Source organism: Delphinapterus leucas, chromosome 14 (genome assembly GCF_059928025.1).
Source record: "Delphinapterus leucas isolate spDelLeu-1000000601 "Yukka" chromosome 14, BTC_Dleu_Yukka2, whole genome shotgun sequence".
NCBI classification, from domain to species: domain Eukaryota; kingdom Metazoa; phylum Chordata; class Mammalia; order Artiodactyla; family Monodontidae; genus Delphinapterus; species Delphinapterus leucas.
The window spans coordinates 35,154,619-35,177,974 of record NC_143142.1 but is presented as its reverse complement, the minus strand read 5'-3'; the positions used below and the strand labels follow the sequence as shown (position 1 = coordinate 35,177,974).

At 34.9% G+C, this 23,356-nt stretch overlaps 1 protein-coding gene and 1 long non-coding RNA gene across 5 annotated transcripts in view; one reads left to right on the top strand and one right to left on the bottom strand.

Moving 5' to 3' along the window:
* Positions 1 to 23,356, top strand: part of SMCHD1 (structural maintenance of chromosomes flexible hinge domain containing 1) — a 128,968-nt gene that overhangs the window by 49,789 nt on the left and 55,823 nt on the right. For all 4 annotated transcript variants that reach the window (XM_022551508.2, XM_089894948.1, XM_089894949.1 and 1 more), the window contains 10 exons: positions 2,529 to 2,606; positions 2,686 to 2,805; positions 6,466 to 6,610; positions 11,770 to 11,866; positions 13,241 to 13,313; positions 15,299 to 15,438; positions 16,075 to 16,209; positions 18,182 to 18,409; positions 21,292 to 21,440; positions 22,801 to 22,889. In XM_022551508.2, the coding sequence (XP_022407216.1) occupies positions 2,529 to 2,606; positions 2,686 to 2,805; positions 6,466 to 6,610; positions 11,770 to 11,866; positions 13,241 to 13,313; positions 15,299 to 15,438; positions 16,075 to 16,209; positions 18,182 to 18,409; positions 21,292 to 21,440; positions 22,801 to 22,889 (1,254 nt within the window). The remainder of the gene's footprint in view (positions 1 to 2,528; positions 2,607 to 2,685; positions 2,806 to 6,465; positions 6,611 to 11,769; positions 11,867 to 13,240; positions 13,314 to 15,298; positions 15,439 to 16,074; positions 16,210 to 18,181; positions 18,410 to 21,291; positions 21,441 to 22,800; positions 22,890 to 23,356) is intronic.
* The window catches only part of LOC115804094 (uncharacterized), a 107,225-nt gene that overhangs the window by 43,295 nt on the left and 40,574 nt on the right, over positions 1 to 23,356 (bottom strand). The window lies entirely within an intron of this gene.

Below are 23,356 nucleotides of genomic sequence, written 5' to 3'. Positions count from 1 at the left end.
GCTTTGCTTTATTGCCATTTGCAGATACTGCATTTTTTTACAGATTGAAGGTTTATGGAAACTCTGTGTTGAGCAAGTCCATTAATGCCATTTTCCCAATGGTATTTGCTCACTTAATGTCTCTGTGTCACATTTTGGTCATTCTGGCAACATTTCAAACTTTTTCATTATTTGTTACGGTGATCTGTGGTTAGTGATATTTGATGTTATTACTACGACTTGCTGAAGGCTCAGATGAAGGTTAGCATTTTTTAGCAATAAAATACTTTTTAATTGAGATATGAACGTTTTATTTTTTTAAAGAAATAATGCTCTTGCACACTCAGTAGACTACAGTATAGTATAAACATAACTTTTATATGCACTGGGAAACAAAAAAATTTATGTGATTTGCTTTATTGCGATACTTGTTTTGTTGTGGTGGCCTGAAGCCAAACCTGCAATATCTCTAAGGTCTGCCTGTATATATATATATTTTTTTAATTAGAAGATTTTTTTTTGTTAAAGTATATGTAATAGATTTACCATTTCAATTATTTTTTAAATGTACACTTTACTGTAGAGTGTTTCACATATTTGTTTCTTTGGAATGTCATTTAGCTTGTTCCATTGTTTGATCTATTTCCTGAGGACTGGAAATTACCCCAAAAGCTTAAACAGATTTTAGGTTCACCATTTTTTCCCCCCTAAAGCAAGAATCCATACTCCATAGCGAATCTATGTTTCTTAGGGTATTACATCAAGAGGCATTTGATGACTGTAATTAATTGTCCTACTTTTAGTGCTGCTAAAATGGATTATTGAATTCACTTGGCTAATACGATTATAAAGTTCTCCTTTCATCCGTGATGTAATGGTTTCATCCATTAATGATTTTTGCTTAGTTATTTGGTATGCAAAATGGTGATCCCCTCATTCTTTTATTTCTTCCTAATTTACTATCCCAGTTTATTATCCTTCCTAGTTTATTTGTTAGTAATAAATTTCAGTTAGGGTCATTGGTTTACTCTGAAACACAGCTTTTATAGGAAGGGCAGTATAAAGGCTTAATCCTTTTTCTTTAATTGCAAATTACCAGTCAGGAATTGGTGCAGTACTGTGGTGCTCAGAGGCTGGTTTTTTTGATTTTCATAAATGTGTTTTTCTGAATGTATGGGGTTTTATAGATTTGACATGCTTCCTTGATTTTGATGTGCCTTCATGTTTGCTCCTCTGTCCTCTTGATAAGACCCTTTTTTGTCTTTGATTTGAGCTTTCTTGCTTTCTGGCTCAAGACATCCTAGAATCTTCTTGTACATGTTTACCCTAAACCTCGATTCACCCATTACTCTCTTTTTAACATCTTTATTGGAGTGTAATTGCTTTACAGTGGTGTGTTAGTTTCTGCTTTATAACAAAGTAAATCAGCTATACATATACATATATCCCCATATCTCCTCCCTCTTACGTCTCCCTCCCACCCTCCTTATCCCACCCCTCTAAGTGGTCACAAAGCACCGAGCTGATCTCCCTGTGCTGTGTGGCTGCTTCCCACTAGCTATCAGTTTTACATTTGGTAGTGTATATGTGTACATGCTACTCTCTAACTTTGTCCCAGCTCCTTTCAGTGGGGAATGGCATTTAGAGGCCTGAGTGTTAGGATTGCTCATGGCCACTGGGCGAAATTGTTTCTAAGCCTTTTCGATTGATAGCTAAACATGAATATTTTTGGAAAAGAAAAAAAATGAATTCATATCGATATTCTGAGTTTTTATTTAACCACTTTGATTTCATTTCTTTTATGTTGAAAATCTTGATTCTTAACAACATTAACAGTTAGTTACTGCTTTATCCTATAATATAGTTTCAAAATAGTAATACTTATAAAATTACTAATAGTACTATTAGATTAAATTTGACCTCTTTAAAGCACTATTTGTCCTTAAAGTTATATATTCTAAAGTTGAAGTCAGTTGAAATAATTTAAAAAAAATTTTTTAATATGGTCATATCGCCTACCTGCATTTTGGTTTTGCTTATGAATTGCTTTATTTTAATTCTATTTTGTGAATATTTTAAGTCATGTAATTCCAAAGTCAAAAATAAATAACAAGGAATATTTCAGAGAAGTGATATCATCCTTCTATTTGTTTTCTTTCTTCTACTTTAGGTCTTGCTTTTTTCTCTTAATAGAGCACTAGGTCTTAGAGATTACTCTATGTAAATAAAGTATGCTATTTTCCTCTTGAAGAAAACTTTTAAAGAAATGATTTTCAATATCAAAAGAAAATTATTTCTATATTCTTTTGTTTGTGCCAGTTAAGCTTATTTACAGATACATTTTTAAGAATTGAAATAAAGGAATTTTAATCAGCTGAATGAATAAATTGTCATTATGCTATTGACTTGAATAGGATAGCTTTAGATTTTTCGAGGTTTCAAAACTACCTTAAAAAATGTATAGCAGGTAGACATTTGGTGCCAGTGTGACATTTCTTCATGTTCTATATTTAATTTCTCAAAATATAAAATTTTTTTCTTTTATCAAGCTCCAAATGGAAATAAAGAAATCATTTCACATATTAGTCAACATGGAGGAAAATGGCCTTACTGGTTTAAAAAAATGGGTGAGTTATTATTCTGAATGTTAAAAATTCTATCAGTATTACATTTACTTGAATTTTAATTTCTTCTTAATTTGTCCAGAAAATATTCAAAAGTTGGGGAATTATACATTGAAATTACAAGTTGTACTGAATGAAAGTAATGCAGACACTTATGCAGGAAGACCACTACCATCTAAAGCAATTAAATTTTCTGTCAAAGGTAAGCAAAACACCAATATGTAACTCTGTATGCTAAAGGTGGCATTTTAAATCAAGAGGAAAACAGGTAATTTAATAAAAGGTGTTTGACCAATTGTATAACCATCTTGGTCTTAGAATGGCTTTATAATTCTGCTTGGTAATCATATTCCTTATAAACTTTTGAAAGCATCATTGTTTTCTAGCTTCCCTTGTTACTGGTAGAGTCTAAAGTTATTCTGATTCCTAACTTTTGCATGTTAAACACCCTCCACTCCCAGTCCAACCGCCCCTATCCTCCCTCTTCCGCAATCCCCAGAAGTTTGGATAATTTTTTGTGTGTGGGGGGGTCCCAATTTCTGAAATTTTGAATTCTAGGGATTTTTCTTGAGTTACTTTGATTTCCTACTCTGTTTTTTCTTTCTACAACATCTAGTGTTAAGACGTTGGACCTCTTGACTGGTGTACTAGTACTGTTTTTTCTGCTTTACATCTCTTGGTTTTATTTCTGTACTTTACAAGAGACTTCTTTAACATGATGTTCGACACTTTCTATTGAATTTTTCCTTTCTGCTATAATTTTTTGTTTCTGAAATATTCTCTGGTTATTCCCTTTTCAAAGTATTTTCTCCAACTTCATGGATTCAGTATCTATTTATTCTCTGAGGCTATTAATAATAGTGGCATTTTTTCTTGACGCTTTCAAACTTTATTCATAGCTTGTTTCCTCCATGTTGCTTTTTTTCACGTCTGCTCTGGGTCCTTTCTATTAGATGCTCTCTTACATTACTAGTTATTTGCACACAGTTAAGAATAGAACATTCGAGAGTGTTTATATCATTTGGGGAGATTATGATAAGAGAATTTTAGGTTTTTTTCTCTTTGGCTGTTCAGATTTCTCAGAGTGGAGTGTAAACACCTGGGTGCCAGCATTTGGGGAGCCAAGCTGGGGAAGACTGTTAGCGGTTTCATATTCAGTATTTATTTTTTTAACATGTTTATTGGAGTATAATTGCTTTACAGTGGTGTGTTAGTTTCTGCTGTATAACAAAGTGAATCAGCTGTATGTATACATATATCCTCATATCTCCTCCCTCTTGCGTCTCCCTCCCACCCTCCCTATCCCACCTGTCTAGGTGGACACAAAGCACTGAGCTGATCTCCCTCCGCTATGTGGCTGCTTCCCACTAGCTATCTATTTTACATTTGGTAGTATATATATGTCCATGCCACTCTCTCACTTTGTCCCAGCTTACCCTTCCCCCTCCCCGTGTACTGAAGTCCATTCTCTATGTCTGTGTCTTTATTCCTGTCCTGCTCCGAGCTTCTTCAGAACCTTTTTTTTTTTTTTTAAGATTCCATTTATATGTGTTAGCATACGGTATTTGTTTTTCTCTTTCTGACTTACTTCACTCTGTATGACAGACTCTAGGTCCATCCACCTCACATACAAATAACTCAATTTCGTTTCTTTTTATGGCTGAGTAATATTCCATTGTATATATGTACACATCTTTATCCATTCATCTGTTGGTGGACACTTAGGTTGCTTCCATGTCCTGGCTATTGTAAATAGAGCTGCAGTGAGCATTGTGGTACGTGACTCTTTTTGAATTATGGTTTTCTCAGGGTATATGCCCAGTAGTGGGATTGCTTATGTTCAGTATTGATCTTTCACTTGATTTTCCTATTTTCAGTAAACTGTAATGCTTTCAGTAGTGCTCTGTCCCTTACTCCTTGGACCAACTCTTAACCTTTCCTGGAGAAGAAACCTTCCAGATATTGCTGAAGATGAGGAAGGCAGTTGACTGGCTCTGTGTGTTGAGGGGTGGGGATCTGAGGAACTGTTTCTCAAACAAACTTGAACAAGTCTTCTTTTTTTATTTCAATTTCACTCCTACTTGATAGAGCCATTCTTGAGACTTTTGAGTGTTATATACTGTGAATTAAATTGGCTCCCTGCTTGCTTTGTTGATGATTGAGGATTTGATTTCTTGAATCTTTCTGCTAAGTCAGTTATACTTGCCCATATATTCTCCAGCTTTCAAATTCTGTTACTGTTGTCTTTTTTCTTGTTCATTGTTTTTGTAGGTTTAGGCCTCTTTAAAAAAAATCTCTGTAGTGCCACATTTTTATGGGGTTTTAGAGAGCTGATTTAAGTGCCTGTGATTACCTTGCCTTCTCTAATCAGACAACCACCTTGGGGAGTGTTCCTTTTTGTACTTACAGATCTATCATGTTCTTTAAATACACCTGTGGAACATTCTACAGTATGGACATGCTGTAGTTTAGCAGTTTTCTTTGATGAACATTTCAGGTGTTTCAAAGTTTTTGGCTGTTACAAATCACATTCCTATACGGAAAAAAATTATGATGCTTTGTGTACAAGTGCTTGAATATCTCTAGAGTGGATACCAAGAAGTAGAATTGCCAAGCTGCAGTGTGTGTGCTTTAACATTTTATACATATTTACTGTCAGGTTGCCCTCCCAAAAGGTTTTGTACCCTCATCAACAGACTGAGGGTTCCTGTTTCCCTATGCTCATTCCTGGCTAACCTATATTATAATATTTAGCCTAGTTGGTGGTTAAATTATTTAATTATTAGGTTGTGTACCTCTTCTAGCCTTTATTGGATATTGTCATCTGTGAAAGCCTGTTCCTTTAGTATGCCTATTTCATTTTATTTTTAATTTTTTTTAATTTATTTTATTTACTTTTGGGTGTGCTGGGCCTTTGCTGCTGCTGCGCACGGGCTTTCTCTAGTCGCACGGAGCGAGGGCTACTCTTCATTGTGGTGCGCAGGCTTCTCACTGCAGTTACTTCTCTTGTTGTGGAGCACGGGCTCTAGGCGTGCCAGCTTCAGTAGTTGTGACACTTGGACTCAGCAGTCATGGCTCACAGGCTCTAGAGTGCAGGCTCAGTAGTTGTGGTGCATGGGCTTAGTTGCTCTGCGGCATGTGGGATCTTCCCAGACCAGGGATCAATCCTGTGTCCCCTGCATTGGCAAGCGGATTCTTAACCAGTGTGCCACCAGGGAAGTGCCTACTATGCCTATTTTAATAGTGTAAAGCTGTAGTTCTCAAATTTAAGTTTTACCTGAACCACCTGCTGGGCTTACTAAAATGCAAACTGGTGGGCCTCACTCCTGGAGTTTCTGACTCAGTAGGATGATGTGAGCCCTCGAATTTGCATTTCTAATAATTTCCCAGGGGATGACTTGAAACTATTATCTTTATAGGAAGTTTTAATGTATTGTGGATTTTAATCCTTTATTGCATATGTTGCAAGTATTTTCTCATATAGAGCTTCTCTGTTAACTTTGTATCTAATAAAATATTTTGAACTTTATCAAATACATCGTTGTATAGCTGATGAGTATTGTGTTTTGCCTTAGTTTTTCCTATGATAAAATTATAAACATATTCCTTTATTATATTTGAAAATTTCATAGTTTAAAAACACATTTATCTCTATCTCTAGACTTTTATACATGGTGTGAGAAAGTTGTAACTTTATTATTTTCAGAGGTGGATTATAGATATAATTTATATAAACTTTGCACAGATTTAAAATGCCATCTTTATTGTAGTCTAATCTTCCATATATATAATGGATGTTTCTACCTACAATGAATCTTCTGACCGATGAACTTTCTTTTCATGTTTATTTTTTTTTATTAAGAGGGTAAACCAGAGAAATTTTTATTTGGTCTTTTGGATCCTCCTTTTCGTGTTGGAGTCCCATTCAATATCCCTCTGGAGTTTCAGGATGAATTTGGTCATACTAGTCAACTGTCAACTGATATTCAGCCAGTTTTTGAAGCAAGGTAATCTGAGTTTTCATATTTGCTAAGTATTCACTTTTTTCTTTTTTTAGCTTAAATTATTTATGTTCGGTTAACTTCAGATTTATTATTTAAAATGCTTAGTGGATATTTTATGATATCTGGGGTATTTGTTTAGTCCCAGTCTATTCTCTGTGGCTGTAGTGTCATACATACATTACCTCAATAAAGTTTGTTTTGACTGAATTTACTGTTACAGTTGTTTGGGTGAGACTGATATAGTTCTGTCTTAGTCCATTTCTTTTTGCAAGTATAATATGACTTCTCCTGGCAGTTTTATAAACCATACCATGTTTATTTTGTTGTTTACTTAGAAATTATGGCCATTTAAACTTAGTGGTTACCTACTGGTAGGTTTTTAACCTGCTAATAAAATTTATTTTGGTTTGCTTTTAAAACCATAGCAATAAAGTTTACACTTTCCATGGAAATTTGGTCCTTCCTTAGAATTTGCCTTTACTTAATAGCTCTATAGAGTGACATGATTGGCTTATATTAAAAAATAGCCCTGAAAAACAATGTGTCCAGTTATATAATTGAGGATGTTCATTGTTTTCCATTACCTTTTTTTGAGGTGCCTAGGAAGAATTCTTGTTTTTCAAATTTCTGCCAAATTTGTCGTTTTTGGAGACACTGTTTTTTTTTTTGGCCGCGCTGCGAGGCATGCAGGATCATACCTTAACCAGGGATTGAACCTCGTGCCCCCTGCAGCGGGAGCGCAGTTTTAACCACTAGACTGCCGGGGAAGTCCCTGGGCCCACGTTTTAATCTATGCTTTTGCTATCGCCGTGTACTTTTTTCCCCTGTTGGTGTAATTGTTCACTCTTTTAATCATTTGACTATGTACTGTATTCCAGGCATTTGCCAGCTGGAGATACAGAAGTGAATAAGAGCATAGTATTTGCCTTCTGGAAGCTCACAGACTAGTTTAGTGTCCAGATTTATACCATGGTTAAGTTCCTGAAAAACAAAACAGTTACAAAAAATATTGAAAATGAGTTGCAAAAAGTGATTTTGACATACTATATTCATTTGAATATTAAACCATAATGGAAGAGTTGAATACTTAAGCATCTATGTGCTTAATAAGAAACACTAAAAGTAATGTCTAGTCACAAATGGAAAATATTTGTGCATTAGTTGACCCCTGTTTTCAATTAAACTTCCTTCTTATCCTTGATAGGACATTCTTACACACAAAGTCTCTATCACACATACATACTGGTAATTAAGATTTGGGGCTTAAAAAAAAATCTTGGTGGCCTGGCTATGTGAATTTACCTTCAGTAAATTTGTTTGCTTTTTTCTCAGTGTTACCTAAATTAAACAAAAAATCATTCACACATATAGCCTAAAGAATCAAATAGTTGGATGAGGTTTATATAAAAAAAGAGTAGTTCCTCTGCCCTCTCCACCCCACCCACAATCGACTTCTCAGAACCACTTTCAGCTTTCTTACTTGAATGTTTTGGTACCTATTGCACATATCTAAGTAACTTTTATATTGTTACTTCTTGATTCTTCAGTTTTAAGCATTATCTCTTGACTTATGGAAGATGAGGACACACTCTCTTGTTGCCACTTACATTACAAATAAACCTCCTTCCTATTCCCACATTCTTCATTAAAGTTGTATTCTGGCTTGATCAGTATTTAGTGCTTGCTTTATTATGATTATGTAAGCGCTAATTACTTTCTTCATTGCACAACTGTTGTTCTTTTTTTCTTTGCTAAGTAACTCTGCCAGTTGCCTGGTGTCTTCTCAAGATGCTTGGTACATAGATAACCTATCAGTTTCATATTTTTTTCTCTATTTATTTTTGGCTGCATTGGGTCTTCGTTGCTACATGTGGGCTTTCTCTAGTTGCGGCGAGTGGGGGCTACTCTTCGTTGCGGCGCGTGGACTTCTTATTGTGGTGGCTTCTCTTGTTGTGGAGTATGGGCTCTAGGCACATGGGCTTCAGTAGTTGTGGTACACAGGCTCAGTAGTTGTGGCTCACGGGCTTAGTTGCTCCACGACATGTGGGATCTTCGCAGACCAGGGCTCGAACCCATGTCCCCTGCAAGGGCAGGCGGATTCTTAATCACTGCACCACCAGCGAAGTCCCTCAGTTTCATACTCTTGTAGACATCTTTCTTGGAACTTTGCCATGTGCTCTGGTCTGGATCAGTTGTTCTTACGCTTGTTACATTTGTCCTTCTGTGATCTTCCTTCACCTTCATCCTGGGAATACCCTTTGTCTTTTGTGTTGGGGAAATATAGTAAAAACAAAACCTACTGTCAAGCTAGAAAACTTCTTCACAAAGGTAGAAGAGAAAGAAGACAATTTTGTGATTGAATAATCAGTAAACCAGAATGTGATTCTCATCACAATCTGATAGAGATTGCAAGGAAGGAAATCTTACTCTGTTACATGGGTAAGTGAATAAAATCTATCACATTCATGTTTTCAAGAAAAATTGCTAAGTATCTTTATGACTGGGAGTAGAGTTTGCAATTTGGAGTCAATTGATCAGAAGTTAGGCCCAGGAAACTGGGAGATAGGGGTTTACCTTTATTGATGATTAAATTTTATAGAGTTTGCTCTCAGGTCCTTGAGGAAACATTCCTGAATTTGTGAGATTGTTAAGTAGCTTATTTTATTTAGCATTTAACCTTCCCTGGGTCTCCAATTTTGAAAGAATCCCTTGTCCTTTACCTTCTGCTGGAGTACATTATTCACTAGTTTCCTAAGAAAGGATTTACATGTAAGATAAAATTATTGCTCTGAAAATATCTGTATTCTACTTGATTGATTGAATTGAAAGTTGGACACTACTTTCCATCGAAATTATAAAAACATTGCTCCATTTTTGCCTTTTAGCTTCTACTGTTGCTGATAAATTTAAACTTGTTATGATTAACTTTCCTTTTTATGTTTCCTACGTATTCTGTCTGGAAGCTTATAGGGACCCACTTTTAGTTCTCAACAGGGCAAAATTTTATAATGGTACATCTTTGTATAGGTCTCTTCATTATTTGAAGTACTTCATTTTCTACCTTGCATCATCACGGTTTTCTCTTTTTTTTGACGGGGGGGGATCCTTATTTATTTGATGATGTACCTTTGGGACTGGTTCTCTGATTTTCCTAATTTTTCCATTTTTCTTAATCTTTCTGTGTTTTTTTTTTTACTTTTGGACAGACTTTCTCAATTTTATGTTTATATCTTTCCATTGAGTTTTTCCTTTTGCTGTATTTTTAATTTCCAAGTGTTCTTCCTGGTTCTCCGAATGTTCTTTTGTAGATTCTGTTTTTGTTTTATGAATGTTAATACTTTTTTTTTTTTTGCTGATAAATAAATGGTAGTTTTTTTAAAAAAGCTACCTACACTGATAATGTTTATTGTCTCCAAGTTAGTTGCTTTTTATTTGTTGGATTTTGATCTCTTTCTTCATATATCTGGTTAATCTTTGGTCATCTGCTTTTATATCTGATGGAGAACTAAAATGCACATAGGAGATCCTGAGAGTTTGGGAGAGGCTGTTGAGTGTGAACTCCACTGCAGGATGATCTGTCTGTAACATTTTGTTGGGGGAAATCCTGTTGTATCTTGAGGTCTTTTTCTTGGGCTGGGTAGTTTGCTCAAAGAACAATCTTTAGTCTCTTGCCTGGAGGGGAATAATTTGGCTGTCCAGGTTCCTAGCCAGTCCAGGAGCAAGACTAGGGTAGGAATGGGAATGAAGAGGTCTCAGTATCCACATGCGGTCCGTTCAGGATTACCCTTGTATTCTTTTTAGTATTTTACCCTTTCCTGCAACTTACTTTTTGTGCCCAGGTTCACAGATTCTCTGCTTAAACCTTTTCAGAGAATAATTTTCCAGTCATCTGCCAGAGGTGGAGAGGGGAGATCTGGGGATCGAAATTTTAATCAACTCCCCCCCTACTTTTTTTTTTGGCCTTTCTTTTTGGCCCTGCTTCTAGGGGTACCTAGTAACACCAGTTCCTTAATGGTACCTGGGAATTCTGTGGTATATATTGGTTTTGAGCTTCTTCCATTGCTGTTTCACAGTTCAGTTTTCTTGGGACGATACTAGGTCATTTGCCACTTGTCTGTCCTTTTTTCTAGCAGATAATTTCTATTGTCCTTGTCTCTTCTTTCATACCTCCCATATCTTTGCCTTTAAAAGTAAATAGAAGGAATCCCTTTGTTCTTATATTAGTGAGGCTTTAAGAGATAGTGAAAGTAGATGTCTGTGGTTAATGTCCATCTTTCTCAGGGAGTTTATTTTACCTTACACGCCTCTTTACAGCTTTTTTCAAACAAGCCATGTTATTTAATTTTTACAGCTTATTCAGATAATATCTAAATATTTAATTTCATTCTTCAGAAAAATTAGGTCTTTTCTCCATCATGGTATATCTTTCCTCCTTTTTTATCACCTTACCCCTTACAGAGTAAAATGTTGACACTGTAAGTATCTACAGGTGGTCAAAGGTGGTTTAGGAATCACATTACTCATAGTAGTAGATTAGAGGGTCTCAGTATACATTCTAGCAAGGTTACATTAGCACAAGGCTGCACTTAATTATTTGGACTTTATCTAAAATTGCCATTCAGTTTAATAGGTGCCAGAAAGTCTCTAAAATCCCTGTGGGTGAAGGATTTGAAAGAATCCAGGACAAAGTCTGTAGACGTCTTTAAGCCTGACCGATTTGGATGTTTCATTTTCTTTGGCCTGTATACATGGTCTAGCATTTCATTGTTTCCTACCTTGTATCTTTACTCACTGCACGAATGGTATCACTTATTAATACTTGTTGGATCATTTTTCTTTGTAAAAATCTCATGGGAATTTGCTTCTGTTCATTTATTTCTCTCTTTTAAAAAATACAATTTTATTAGAAAAATGAATTAAAAATGAGAATGTCATATGAGAAGACAAACACATTTGCAGCGGGAATTCCCTGGCAGTCCAGTGGTTAGGACTTCGTGTTCTCACTGCTGAGGGCCCGGGTTCAATCCCTGGTCAGGGAACTAAGATCCTGCAAGCCATGTGGCACAGCTAGAAAAAAAAAAAAGAAAGAAAAGAGAAAAGAACATTTGCAGCTTATTTGTAGGTAATGGAGGGAAAGTTAAAAAATAATTTATTTTTTCCAGTGGTTTATCTTTACATTATGAAGAAATAACCAATGGCCCAAATTGTGTCATTCGAGGTGTTACAGCTAAGGGCCCTGTAAACTCTTGTCAAGGCAAGGTAAGCATTGTACATACATGTTATAATGCATGTTATTTCTTATATGGTAAAAATGAAATTGGAAATTTAAAATTGAATAACCTATTTTTGTGACAAGATGACAGTAATGTCAGGTTCTTAGGAATTAATCAGGATCATGTCACCCGACATACCATTACCATTTACATCTCTTGAGAAGACCAGCATATTTGCTGCTGTTGTTTGTTAAACGTTTATGAATTAAATATTTTCAACTGTCTTCATTTTCATTCCAGTCTTTTTGCATTCAAAGCCGTTTACAACAGTTATCTAGTACTATGTTGCTTCTTTTTTCTCTGTAAGTTTTTCCATTTTTCAATGTTTTTCTTAGAATAGGAACAAAAATATGAGAAACTTTAGCTCACTTCTGTAAAAGTATTCGGTTTGGTATTTGGATAAGAGAAGTGTTTTGGGAGGAATAAGGTTAGAGATAGTAAAGACAAACTCCAATAAGGTAATTTTTCAGTTAAGTATATAAAGTAGCTAATAGATTAATATGACTAATGTGAACACTGTGGCTAGTAGCTTAAGTATTATGTTACTTTTTTTCCATTGTATCATTACCTTCAGTATATATTTAAAAAATTTTCCCTATCAAAATAATGTTTAAAATAGAGCATGTGAGTTTAAGTACTGTATACTATACTGCATTGTATAACCTAATCAAATTAAAGAGCAAGTTCTGTACATCTTTCTGAATTAAGCTTTTTCTGGAAAAAGAACTTGAAATGCGTGGAAAATTTGACTTTAGTAAGATAAACTTGCTAAAAAGATTTCTAGATTTTAAAAACCTTCTTATTTTGAAATAATTATGTTTTACAGAAGAGTTTCAGAGATGGTATAGAGAGTTCACATATACTCTTCACCCAGCTTCCTCTACTAACATCTTATACAACTATTATATATTTATCCAAACTAAGAAGTTAACATTGATATAATACTATTAACAAAACTCTGGGCTTTAACATTTTCCCAATTTTTCCACAATTATTTTTCTATTCCAGGATCTAATCTAGAACACTGCATTGTTTTTAGATATGTCTAGATATTGGGTTCTTTCCATTTCACTACTTTCCACATTTTTTATAGTGCCCATCCTAATTCTGATAATTATTCAGAGGTTATGCCTTTTGAATTCAAAGATAGTATTATCTATAAAGAAGGCAATATAAATCAGTTTTTTCACCTGCATCTCTTTCATACATATATATGATCATTTTAGTCAATATAAATTTGCTGAGTAGATTTCTATAATGGTATGAAAATGAAAAGCAAAAAGTAAATCAGAATTGAGGTAGTAAATTACTTAAGTATTTATTTAGGACTTGAATTTAATTAAAATAATTTTTCCAACAGAATTTTAATCTGAAGGTTATTTTTCCGGGTTTAAAAGAAGACTCACAGATTCTGAAAATTAGATTACTGCCAGGTAATATTACTTTAAGAAATATTCCTAATTACCTTTTAAATAATATTCTTATGATAAAATATAATGACACTTATAAAGGTGAAGTGTTTTTTGGTTTGGTTATGGTACAAATCTTGAAAATACATTTGAATGACAAACATAGTGCTAACGGAAATGACCAGTTAAAAATAAAAGACAGGAAAACGTTTAGAAAGACTTGAGTGAAGTTCTAAAAATAATCTTGGGAGAAAAATGTGAATATTGAAACTATATTGGGGAACTGTTCTTAAGGATATACTAATTAGACTTACGTTAGAACTGGATCTGTCCTTTTTCTGATATAACTAAATATTTAATATTTTAAGAAGGAAAGTTTCTTATGCTTTTATGTTGTTAATTTGAATAATGATTTATCAACTCGTAAATGAAGTTGCAGTAAAGTTAGGGTAGAAAAAGCCAGCTAATTTGAGAATCAGTCTATTGTGGAGGTTCAAAGAGTATATCCTAGCATCGGCCCTTCTGCGTTTGAATTTAAGCTCTGACACTTACCAGTGAGGTACACTTGTTCTGTGCCTCGGTTTTCTCATGTGTAAAATGAGATAATACGTAATTCACAGGGTTTTTGTGAGGATTAAATGAGTTAATATGGGCAGCCCTTACTTTGCATGGTTTCGGTGGTAACTCAGTGGAGGATACACTTCCAATATGCATGAGTTCTCATTAACACAGTACTGTGCAGAGTGAGAAGTGCATATGCTGTACAACACCTAGAACAGGACTTGTTATGAAAGTTTTAGCTCTAATATTAATAATACTGTGATCATATCTTTGTCCATATATGACCTTTTTTACTGGTTTTAATGAAAAGAAACAAAATAGCTATTTCCTTTCACAAATTCGTGTAGTTTGAGCTTTCCCTGAGGCATGAATTGATTTAGAAGTAAAGATTGGCCCATTGGTAGAAGTATAAGAAAAAATTGTTACGTGTTAATACTTACTTACAATGCTTTTATTTTAAGAGGTTAGCTAAAACGTATGGATTACTCAAATCTACTCAAAGGAAATTCTTATTAACCAGATAGTTCTAATATTTTTTTAGAATTTGCGAGTAAATGTGGTAAAGTAGGAAGTGGGACTGTGTAGTGATAATGGTCAAGAGGTTTCAAATTACAAAATTAGGATCTAACCCGAGTCTGCCATTTAGTAGCCATGTGACCTGGATAGAATACTTAATCTCTCTGGGTCCCAGTTTCCTCATCCATAAAATGGGGATAATAATATTACTTTCTTGATCAAGATCATTGTAAGGATTCTGAGAACAGAGTTGGCATATGGTAAAAACACTGTTCTTTGATATAACTGTTCTTTGTAAACTTGTGTTCCCATTATTTAGCATAAATTGTATTTTAAAATATCAGTGTTTATAGGGCACATCAGGTCATCTTGCTGCAGAAATGTAAACCCTCTTTTATTAGTTTAGAGGAAACTTGTGGTGCAGCTTGCTTAGGATATCAAAGTGTTGTGGGCAGTCTAACAAGTAAGTTATCTGGTTATGTCATTATATGAACTGATCCTTTGAACAAAATTACCTGAGACAGGTATGTAGTGTGCCTGAGAAATCAGTCTCATTGTGTAAAGTTAAAAGTAGTAAATGAAAAAGTAGTTTAATAAACTTTTATTTTTATTCTTGAATACTTTTTTCCAGGATCTTTTTAGTATTTCACGTTTGGGTGATTTCTAACATGAGTTATCACCATGTCTTAGCTTGTTACATAAAACTAAGTCTAGACATCAAACATTTTAATATAATTGAGACCACTCTCGTGATGTATAGAATATATGCATTTGGGGGATAGAAATGATTAAACATGGATATTTCTTTTTTCTCTCTTGGCATTATTTAAAAGATATTAAAACTTGAAATGTTAAAAGCTGTTTCTTTTGCTGTTTTAACATTTCAGTTTTAGAAACTTGAACCTCTATTTTATTATATAATTTTCTGGTAGGTCCCCCTCATCGATTGAAAGTGAAACCTGATTCTGAAATTTTAGTTATAGAAAATGGAACAGCTTTCCCATTTCAGGTAGAAGTTTTGGATGAATCAGACAATATAACAGCACAACCAAAATTGATTGTTCATTGTAAGGTAAGCTGTTATAAGATAAGAATATGTAGATTTTGAGTCCCGTGGTACTAAATGGAAATCACTAAATCACTATATCTTTTGGCTCCTTCATAGTAAGCCTTATATTATATCTAGATTGTATAATGATTATTCCATGGAGAAATTTTTGGGCTATCTCATTGTCAATAGTTTTCAGCATCCCTAAGCCAGTAATGATGCCAGCTGTGCCAAGTATTGGACTACAGATTCCTCCCCTCTCCTTCCTTAGTCCATCCTCCTCATTTCAGATGAAGTATTTAATTTATGAGTAGGATGATGGAAATATTCTTTAGGATTGGGGATGGATGGATAAATGAATATGAGTAAAAGAGCACAAAAAGGAAAGGAAAACCCAAATAGGTGGTGTTAAAAAAAGAAAGAATAATGGTTGAGGAAGTTGGTTTTTCTTCCAAAATCAACAAATTTTACCTAGAATTGTAGAAACTTACTCTTTTCATTCAGAAATTGTCTAGTATATTAGTGAATTATATTTATAGTTTTCTAATTTATAGCCGGAAATAGTAGCTGTACTAAACTGTTTGAAAATTTAAATAACAGTTATTGAATAATAAGTTACATTTGATTGAGGTCTTAAATTATTTTGTATGCTTCCAATAGTTTTCAGGTGCTCCAAACCTTCCACTCTATGTTGTGGATTGCAGTAGTTCTGGAACCAGTATTTTGTCAGGACCAGCAATTCAAGTTCAGAATATCAAAAAAGACCAGACGCTTAAAGCAAAAATTGAAATACCTGTAAGTTGTTACTGTTATTCATTGGTATTATATTGAGTCTTTATACAAATATTCTTTAACAGCTTTATAATATTTTATGTAAAGTTGTTTGACTTTTTAAAATGAGATATTTGTGATTCTTCTGGCCAGAGGGAAGAAAAGGCAAAAATGAAATGGTATAGTAAATAACATTTTGTATCAAATATTAGTAATTTTCTTGATCAAACCTTTTATAATATCTATAGCTATTATTGATTACATGTTCCTCAAATTTATTTTTTCCTATATTATAATGTGACAATTATCAGTTTTATTTTATTCTCTTATTTCTTACAGTTTACACTTGTTTGTTAGAAAGTTTGGTAAATGTCCCTATGGAACCACCACTGAAGGAAGGATATATGAACATTTAATATGTGTGTATAATTAACAAAATAAATACATGGTTTTTCAGTAGTGTTTTCCTATAAAGAGATTGCTGTGTTAATGTGCCAGTAGGATACTGGTTATTGGATATACATCATGGCTGAAGGTGAAGCCAGCCTAGAGAAGGACAGGCAGTTGATATAAGCATTTGGTTTCCTAAGATTGCTAAATGGGATAACAAATACTTATACAAGTAAAATACCTAAATGTGATTTCTTCATAATTGATACGGTTAGTAGATGATAAATTACCCGATCAGTTGATTAACCAATGTTTTTCCTACTAAGTATATATCAGCTAACATATCTTGAGCCTCAAAAGGGTAAAAGCTTTTATTTTTTTACATTAGAATGAAATGATTTGACTTTATTCTAATTCTTTTCTTTTGAAGCTGGTTATATTTGATAATCTTCAAATATTTGTTATGCATTTCCTTTTTTCAATAATGTGGGCAACATATTTTTGAGCATACCATCTTGCAAAAGATCAGGAGATTCAGGAAAAAGACTTGGAGTTAGGGAGAAATCTGGGCTTGAGAGCAAGAGAGCATTTACATATAATTATGTAAATACTACAGAGCAGCAACAGGCAGAACACCAAGAGTCCTGGTCAGTTAAGACAAAGACCAAGGTATATCTTGTAACCTGCAGTTAGAACATATTATCCAAAAGCAGTGACTCTTAAGTTTGAGCCAGGCAAATAAGATGTGCTTATAATAGGGGATGGATTATTTGCCTGATACTCTGTGAGGTAGGAATTTTGAATATGTCATTGTTCATGTGAATGGGCTTCAGTAAAATGACTGGAACTGGATGAGGAAGGAGACATGAGTGAAATAGGATTGTAGAGGTATTTTAAGCTTAGACTTATGTGAATTTTTTGTATCCTGTGGAATGCACTACACCTAGATTCTGAAATAATTATGTAGTGTTTTAATTTTGTGTGCCTAAAATCAATTTATGTAGCACACAAGCTCATCGTTACTGATCTTTGGAACACTGATATGCCCATAACAAATTATAAATACGCCAGCTCAACCTTTAGGGGCATCTAGAGTCCTCATCTAGCTACAAGCAACTCTGTCCACTCACCCCAATGTAAAATGAATTGAAAAAGCTCTAGAAGCTCATTAAATAACATATTTTATTGCAATATTTATCTTTAATTTATGGAAAATTCTTAATTTATTACACCTTTATTTTTATTAATAAATGCTGGTCACCAAATCTGTGTCATATGATTAAAATTTCACAGGTTTGCAGTGCTTTTAAGTAAATTTACAAATAAAGAGGAAGGAAGTTCTTTTAAGTCCAAATATGCTAGTTTTGGTTTTAAGAATGTGGCCCCTGTCATTATTTATAACTTGATGGTATAAAATATGGAATTATTAATACTGTAGTATCCTCTTAATGAGAAGATCTATGAATGTTAACAGTATATAAGATGATCTCCCATAATGTTGGAAATAAATTCTTAAGCAATATGGAAGATTCACCATTAAAGCCAAAAACTGTGTTTTCAGTACAGATGTCATTCAGTATATATTTGTGTGTTCCTCTCTTCCTAGAGTTGTAAAGATGTGGCACCTGTGGAGAAGACGATTAAGTTGCTTCCCAGTAGCCATGTTGCAAGATTACAGATATTCAGTGTAGAAGGACAAAAGGCAATCCAGATCAAACATCAGGATGAGGTTAATTGGATAGCAGGAGATATTATGCATAACCTTATTTTTCAAATGTATGATGAAGGAGAAAGAGAAATCCACATAACATCAGCTTTAGCAGAGAAAATTAAAGTAAGTGTCTCAAACAGATTGTTTATTTGCAAGAATTCTGTTCATTTTCTTGCTTGGAAGACTCTGTACAAGTTTTATAGGCTATCCTCTAAGAAGAAGCTTATCAAAGAAAAATAGTACTGTTATATAAAATCCCGGGCTAAATAAGATATTTTTTCATGCACTAGATTGAAATGTTGAATGATTCATGTGTGACAAATTCATGCTTAGAAAAATGATTTTGACACCTAAACAAAATTCCATTCCTGATGAACTGTATTTCTATACTCAGAATCAAGATCACCACTTGACCAAAGCAGTGTTTGTCTGTTTTGTAAAATTTATTTATTTATTTATTGATTGACTGATTGATTGATTGATTGATTGATTGCCGTGTTGGGTCTTCACTGCTGCACACAGGCTTTCTCTGGTTGCGGTGAGCAGGGACTCTTTGTTGCGGTGCACGGGCTTCTCATTGTGGTGGCTTGTCTTTGTTGCAGAGCACAGGCTTCAGTAGTCATGGCTTGCAGGCTCTAGAGCGCAGGCTCAGTAGTTGTGGCGCACGGGCTTAGTTGCTCTGTGTCATGTGGGATCTTCCTGTACCAGGGATCGAACCTGTGTCACCTGCATTGGCAGGTAGATTCTTAACTACTGTGCCACCAGGGAAGTCCCCAACCAAAGCAGTGTTTTTGTGGCTACTCTGAAGGCACTAAATAAAAAGTCTGTTAAAGGAAAATGGTAAAACAGTATTGTTAACTACAGAGTCCTGATTTGGCCATTTGAAATTGGTATAGCAATCTCTGAAAGTGTGATCCTTAGACAATGCTTTTGTCAGTTCTCAGTAGCTTCAGATGGTCCTCATAGACCTGCCATCTAAATGTATCATTTGTACCTTGATAGGGTAAATCTATATGTTGAAACTTTAACAGCTCACTTAACAGAGAACCAAATCAAAATGGTTAGAGTTTTTTTTTTTAATTAATTTTATTTATTTATTTATTTATGGCCATGCCGTGTGTCTCGTGGGATCTTAGTTCCTCGACCAGGGATCGAACCTAGGTCCTCGGCAGTGAAAGTGTGGAGTCCTAACCACTGGACCACCAGGGAATTCCGCTCTTTTGCACTGCTGTATTCTGTAGCCATCCTGAGTCTCCAAATATAGGATCTGATATTTTAAAAGAATTGTTTACCAGGATTCAGCTGACATTATTTTTTAAATCTTATTTGGAATAACCCTTGCTCCGGCCAGTTTATTTTCCTCTCCATAATGAGGGAAGGGAGGATTTCAAGATAAATAATCCTTATCCTGCTTGGAAGGGAGGCAAGCCATTTTTATCTCTGTCAGCAGATTTGAAGGCAAGTAGTTTAAAAGTGGTACCAGCAACCTAGCTTCTGAACTGATTCCTTGCTTTCTCATAATGTTTCCACAGTTTACTTTCATGTTAAGGGTAAGGAGAAACATTGACTTCAGAGCCTTTTTCTGTATATAACCTTCTTTTTGCCATTCTCTAAGCTCATGGCCAGCTTTTGACACATTTTACCTCAATTCTAGTAGTTACATATTTCTTGGGTTCCAAACATTTTAAAACATGCACCTTTATTGATAATAAAGGATATTAAATACTTTTATTAAATGTATATGCTTAAAGTGGTTTTGTAGTCTTTAGAGAATTCTCCAGTATTGAGGAAAGCCAACCCAAACTGACCTAGGAATTCATTGAAGAGAGAGCACAACTAGGGTGAGAGAAGAAAGCCTTTTTGTGTAACTCCTGCTTGCTGCTTCCATTATTTAAAAAAAAGGAAAAAAAGGTATGATAAAGAATAAAAATACGGTTTAAAAAGGTAACTAAGAGGACTCCCCTGGTGGCACAGTCGTTAAGAATCCACCTGCCAATGTAGGGGACATGGGTTCAAGCCTTGGTCCTGGAAGATTCCATATGCCGCGGAGCAGCTAAGCCTGTGTGCCACAACTGCTGAGCCTGCGCACTAGAGCCCGCGAGTGACAACTAGTGAAGCCCGCGCGCCTAGCGCCCGTGCTCCATAGCAAGAGAAGCCACCACAATGAGAAGCCTGTGCACCGCAACGAAGAGTAGCCCCCGCTAGCCGCAACTAGAGAAAGCCCGCGCGCAGCAATGAAGACCCAACGCAGCCAAAAATAAACAAATAAATTTATTTTTTAAAAAAAAAGGTAGCTGAGAAAGAACAGCATAAACTAGGATTAAAATATTAGAATATCAATGATTTAAGAATCACAACTATAGAAGGCTAAAAGCATAAAGTTGAGGTAAAAATTCTTAAATAGAAAGGATTGGAAGTTTAAAAGGATAGTGTAGGGTAATCAACTTAAAAAATGGATCAAGTAACAAAATATGGAATTTAAGAGATATAAAGTTAAAATTGGAGCTGAAAACGTTCCAGAGTGGATTAAGATCAAGATGTGACCAGGATGCTAAGTACATTAGTGGATTTAACTTCTTTTCTCACCTTGCTGAATCAGGTCCACTTAGATCTCATTTAAAACCTGTATTAATAAGATTCTTTTCAAAAAAACAGAGTGACTGTTAATTCTCAGAATTGATCACATGATTTGATTGACATGACTTTTTTAAAACTATAATGACCACAGTGATAATCTTGTGACAAAAGCTAAAGAAATGACTTAGGAATATTTATTTTATTGCATTGAAAGATATGGTGGCAACATTATCAGGAAAGACAATGAGGAAGATACTTTTTTATTATAGTAATATATGAACGACCATCATTTCTGGTCATCAGGGGCTTTTTCCTTAAAGGTGGGGAGGATGGGTTATAATTTTAAGAGTCTTTGGTAAGATAAGTGGCAGTTGGAAGGCATTAGATTAAGCTTTATATTATTATTAAATATATAATTTTTCTTCTAGGTTAACTGGACTCCTGAGATTAACAAAGAGCACTTACTACAGGGTCTGCTTCCTGATGTACAAGTACCAACATCTGTAAAAGATATGCGCTATTGCCAGGTTTCATTCCAAGATGATCATGTGTCTTTGGAAAGTGCATTTACAGTAAGGTTTGTGGGCATATTATATTTTGAGGTATTTCAAAATTCAGCATATGGCCACAAAAGTGCTTTTCTCCAAAGCACACATGCCAAAGTTGGTTTTTTTTGTTTTTTTTGCGGTACGCGGGCCTCTCACTGTTGTGGCCTCTCCCATTGAGGAGCACAAGCTCCGGACGCGCAGGCTCAGCGGCCATGGCTCACGGGCCCAGCCACTCCGCTGCATGTGGGACCTTCCCGGACTGGGGCACGAACCCGTGTCCCCTGTATCGTCAGGCAGACTCTCAACCACTGCGCCACCAGGGAAGCCCCAAAGTTGTTTTTTAATATAGAAATTTTCACAATTTTTTGGAAATAGGTTGTCTTTGGAATAAAGCTTCACTGAAGATAGTGATTAATTCTTAATATCGTTACAAGCTTCTGCTTAATTGACCCTCTAGTATCTGTCAGAACTAGAACTTTTGATAAAGGAAAGCTCTCCTAGGACAAGCAACAGTGAAAACTCATGGAGAATGACAGACATGAAAAGTCCAAAAGATACAGTGTGATCAGTCAGTGTGTTGTTCAGAAGGAAGAATGCTTTCATTGGTTAGTGATGATTTTCAAAGCTGAGTCCACCTGATAGAAAAGGGGGAGATTTAAGTAGCTATATTGAAAACCTGTCCTTCACCCTGGCCTGTCAGTTCCTCGGCTGCCTCTTTTTTAATAACCTTTTTCACTTTTTTTTTTTTTTTTTTGCGGTATGCGGGCCTCTCTCTGTTGTGGCCTCTCCCGTTGCGGAGCACAGGCTCTGGACGCGCAGGCTCAGCGGTCATGGCTCACGGGCCCAGCCGCTCTGCGGCATGTGGATCTTCCCGGACCGGGGCACAAACCCGTGTCCCCTGCATCGGCAGGCGGACTCTCAACCACTGCACCACCAGGGAAGCCCAACCTTTTTCACTTTAATTCCTCTACACATTTCCATACTATTCCAACACTTAGAATAGCTCCACGTTTGAGATAAAATTGTAAGATGTACAACTCTTCAGCCAGAGACAGATCTCTTGATGAGTCATTCTTACAGACCCATCTGTTTTCTTTCTCAGTGCTCTCATGGCATAAATTCCTTTTAATCCAGCATAGCTAACTGTGATCTAACACATGTGTATTTTTTTTTTTTTTTTTCAGTATTCTCTACTCTCTTTTCAAGCTATCTTTTCTCTCTTTCCTTTTGGGTTAATAGTTACGTTATATAAATGGAGGTATTTAGAGGGGTGTTACTTTAAGTTTTAGAAAATGAGTGTTGTATTTGTTACTCTTTAGCATATTTAAACTAATTTTTTTCTACAATTAATGGTGCAAGTAAGGCCTTTAACTTGTTAATCAATTGCAGACCACTTCCTGATGAACCTAAACATCTAAAATGTGAATTAAAAGGAGGAAAAACTGTACAGATGGGCCAAGAGCTTCAAGGAGAAATAGGTTAGTATGGCCTGCTTTCTTTCTTTAAAACACTTCTATAATATGTCCTTACGTTCATGTTTTGGCATACATAATCTGAAAGGAAAACTTGGGATTTATATACGGTTTATGGTTTAAATTCCATTGTTGGAAAGATTGAAGCATTTTCCCTGTCTTTGCCTATGCTGACCTAACTGTGAAATCAGTTTGGCAAAAATGGTTTGTTGAAAGGAATGTTGACTTTTGTTAGAAATGATAATAGTTAATATTAAGAGTGAAAAGTAAATATATTAGTGGGTTCATATGTATCCTGTATTTTTCTTATATCTAGAATATTACATAATACTAAATTATTTCCTTCAAATGTTCATGGTAAAAACTTGATTAACATCAGCATCATGTTAAATATATAAATATGGTTAACATCAGCATCATGTTAAATATGTAAATATAAGTGTACTTATGTATATTCTTATTATTTTTATAGT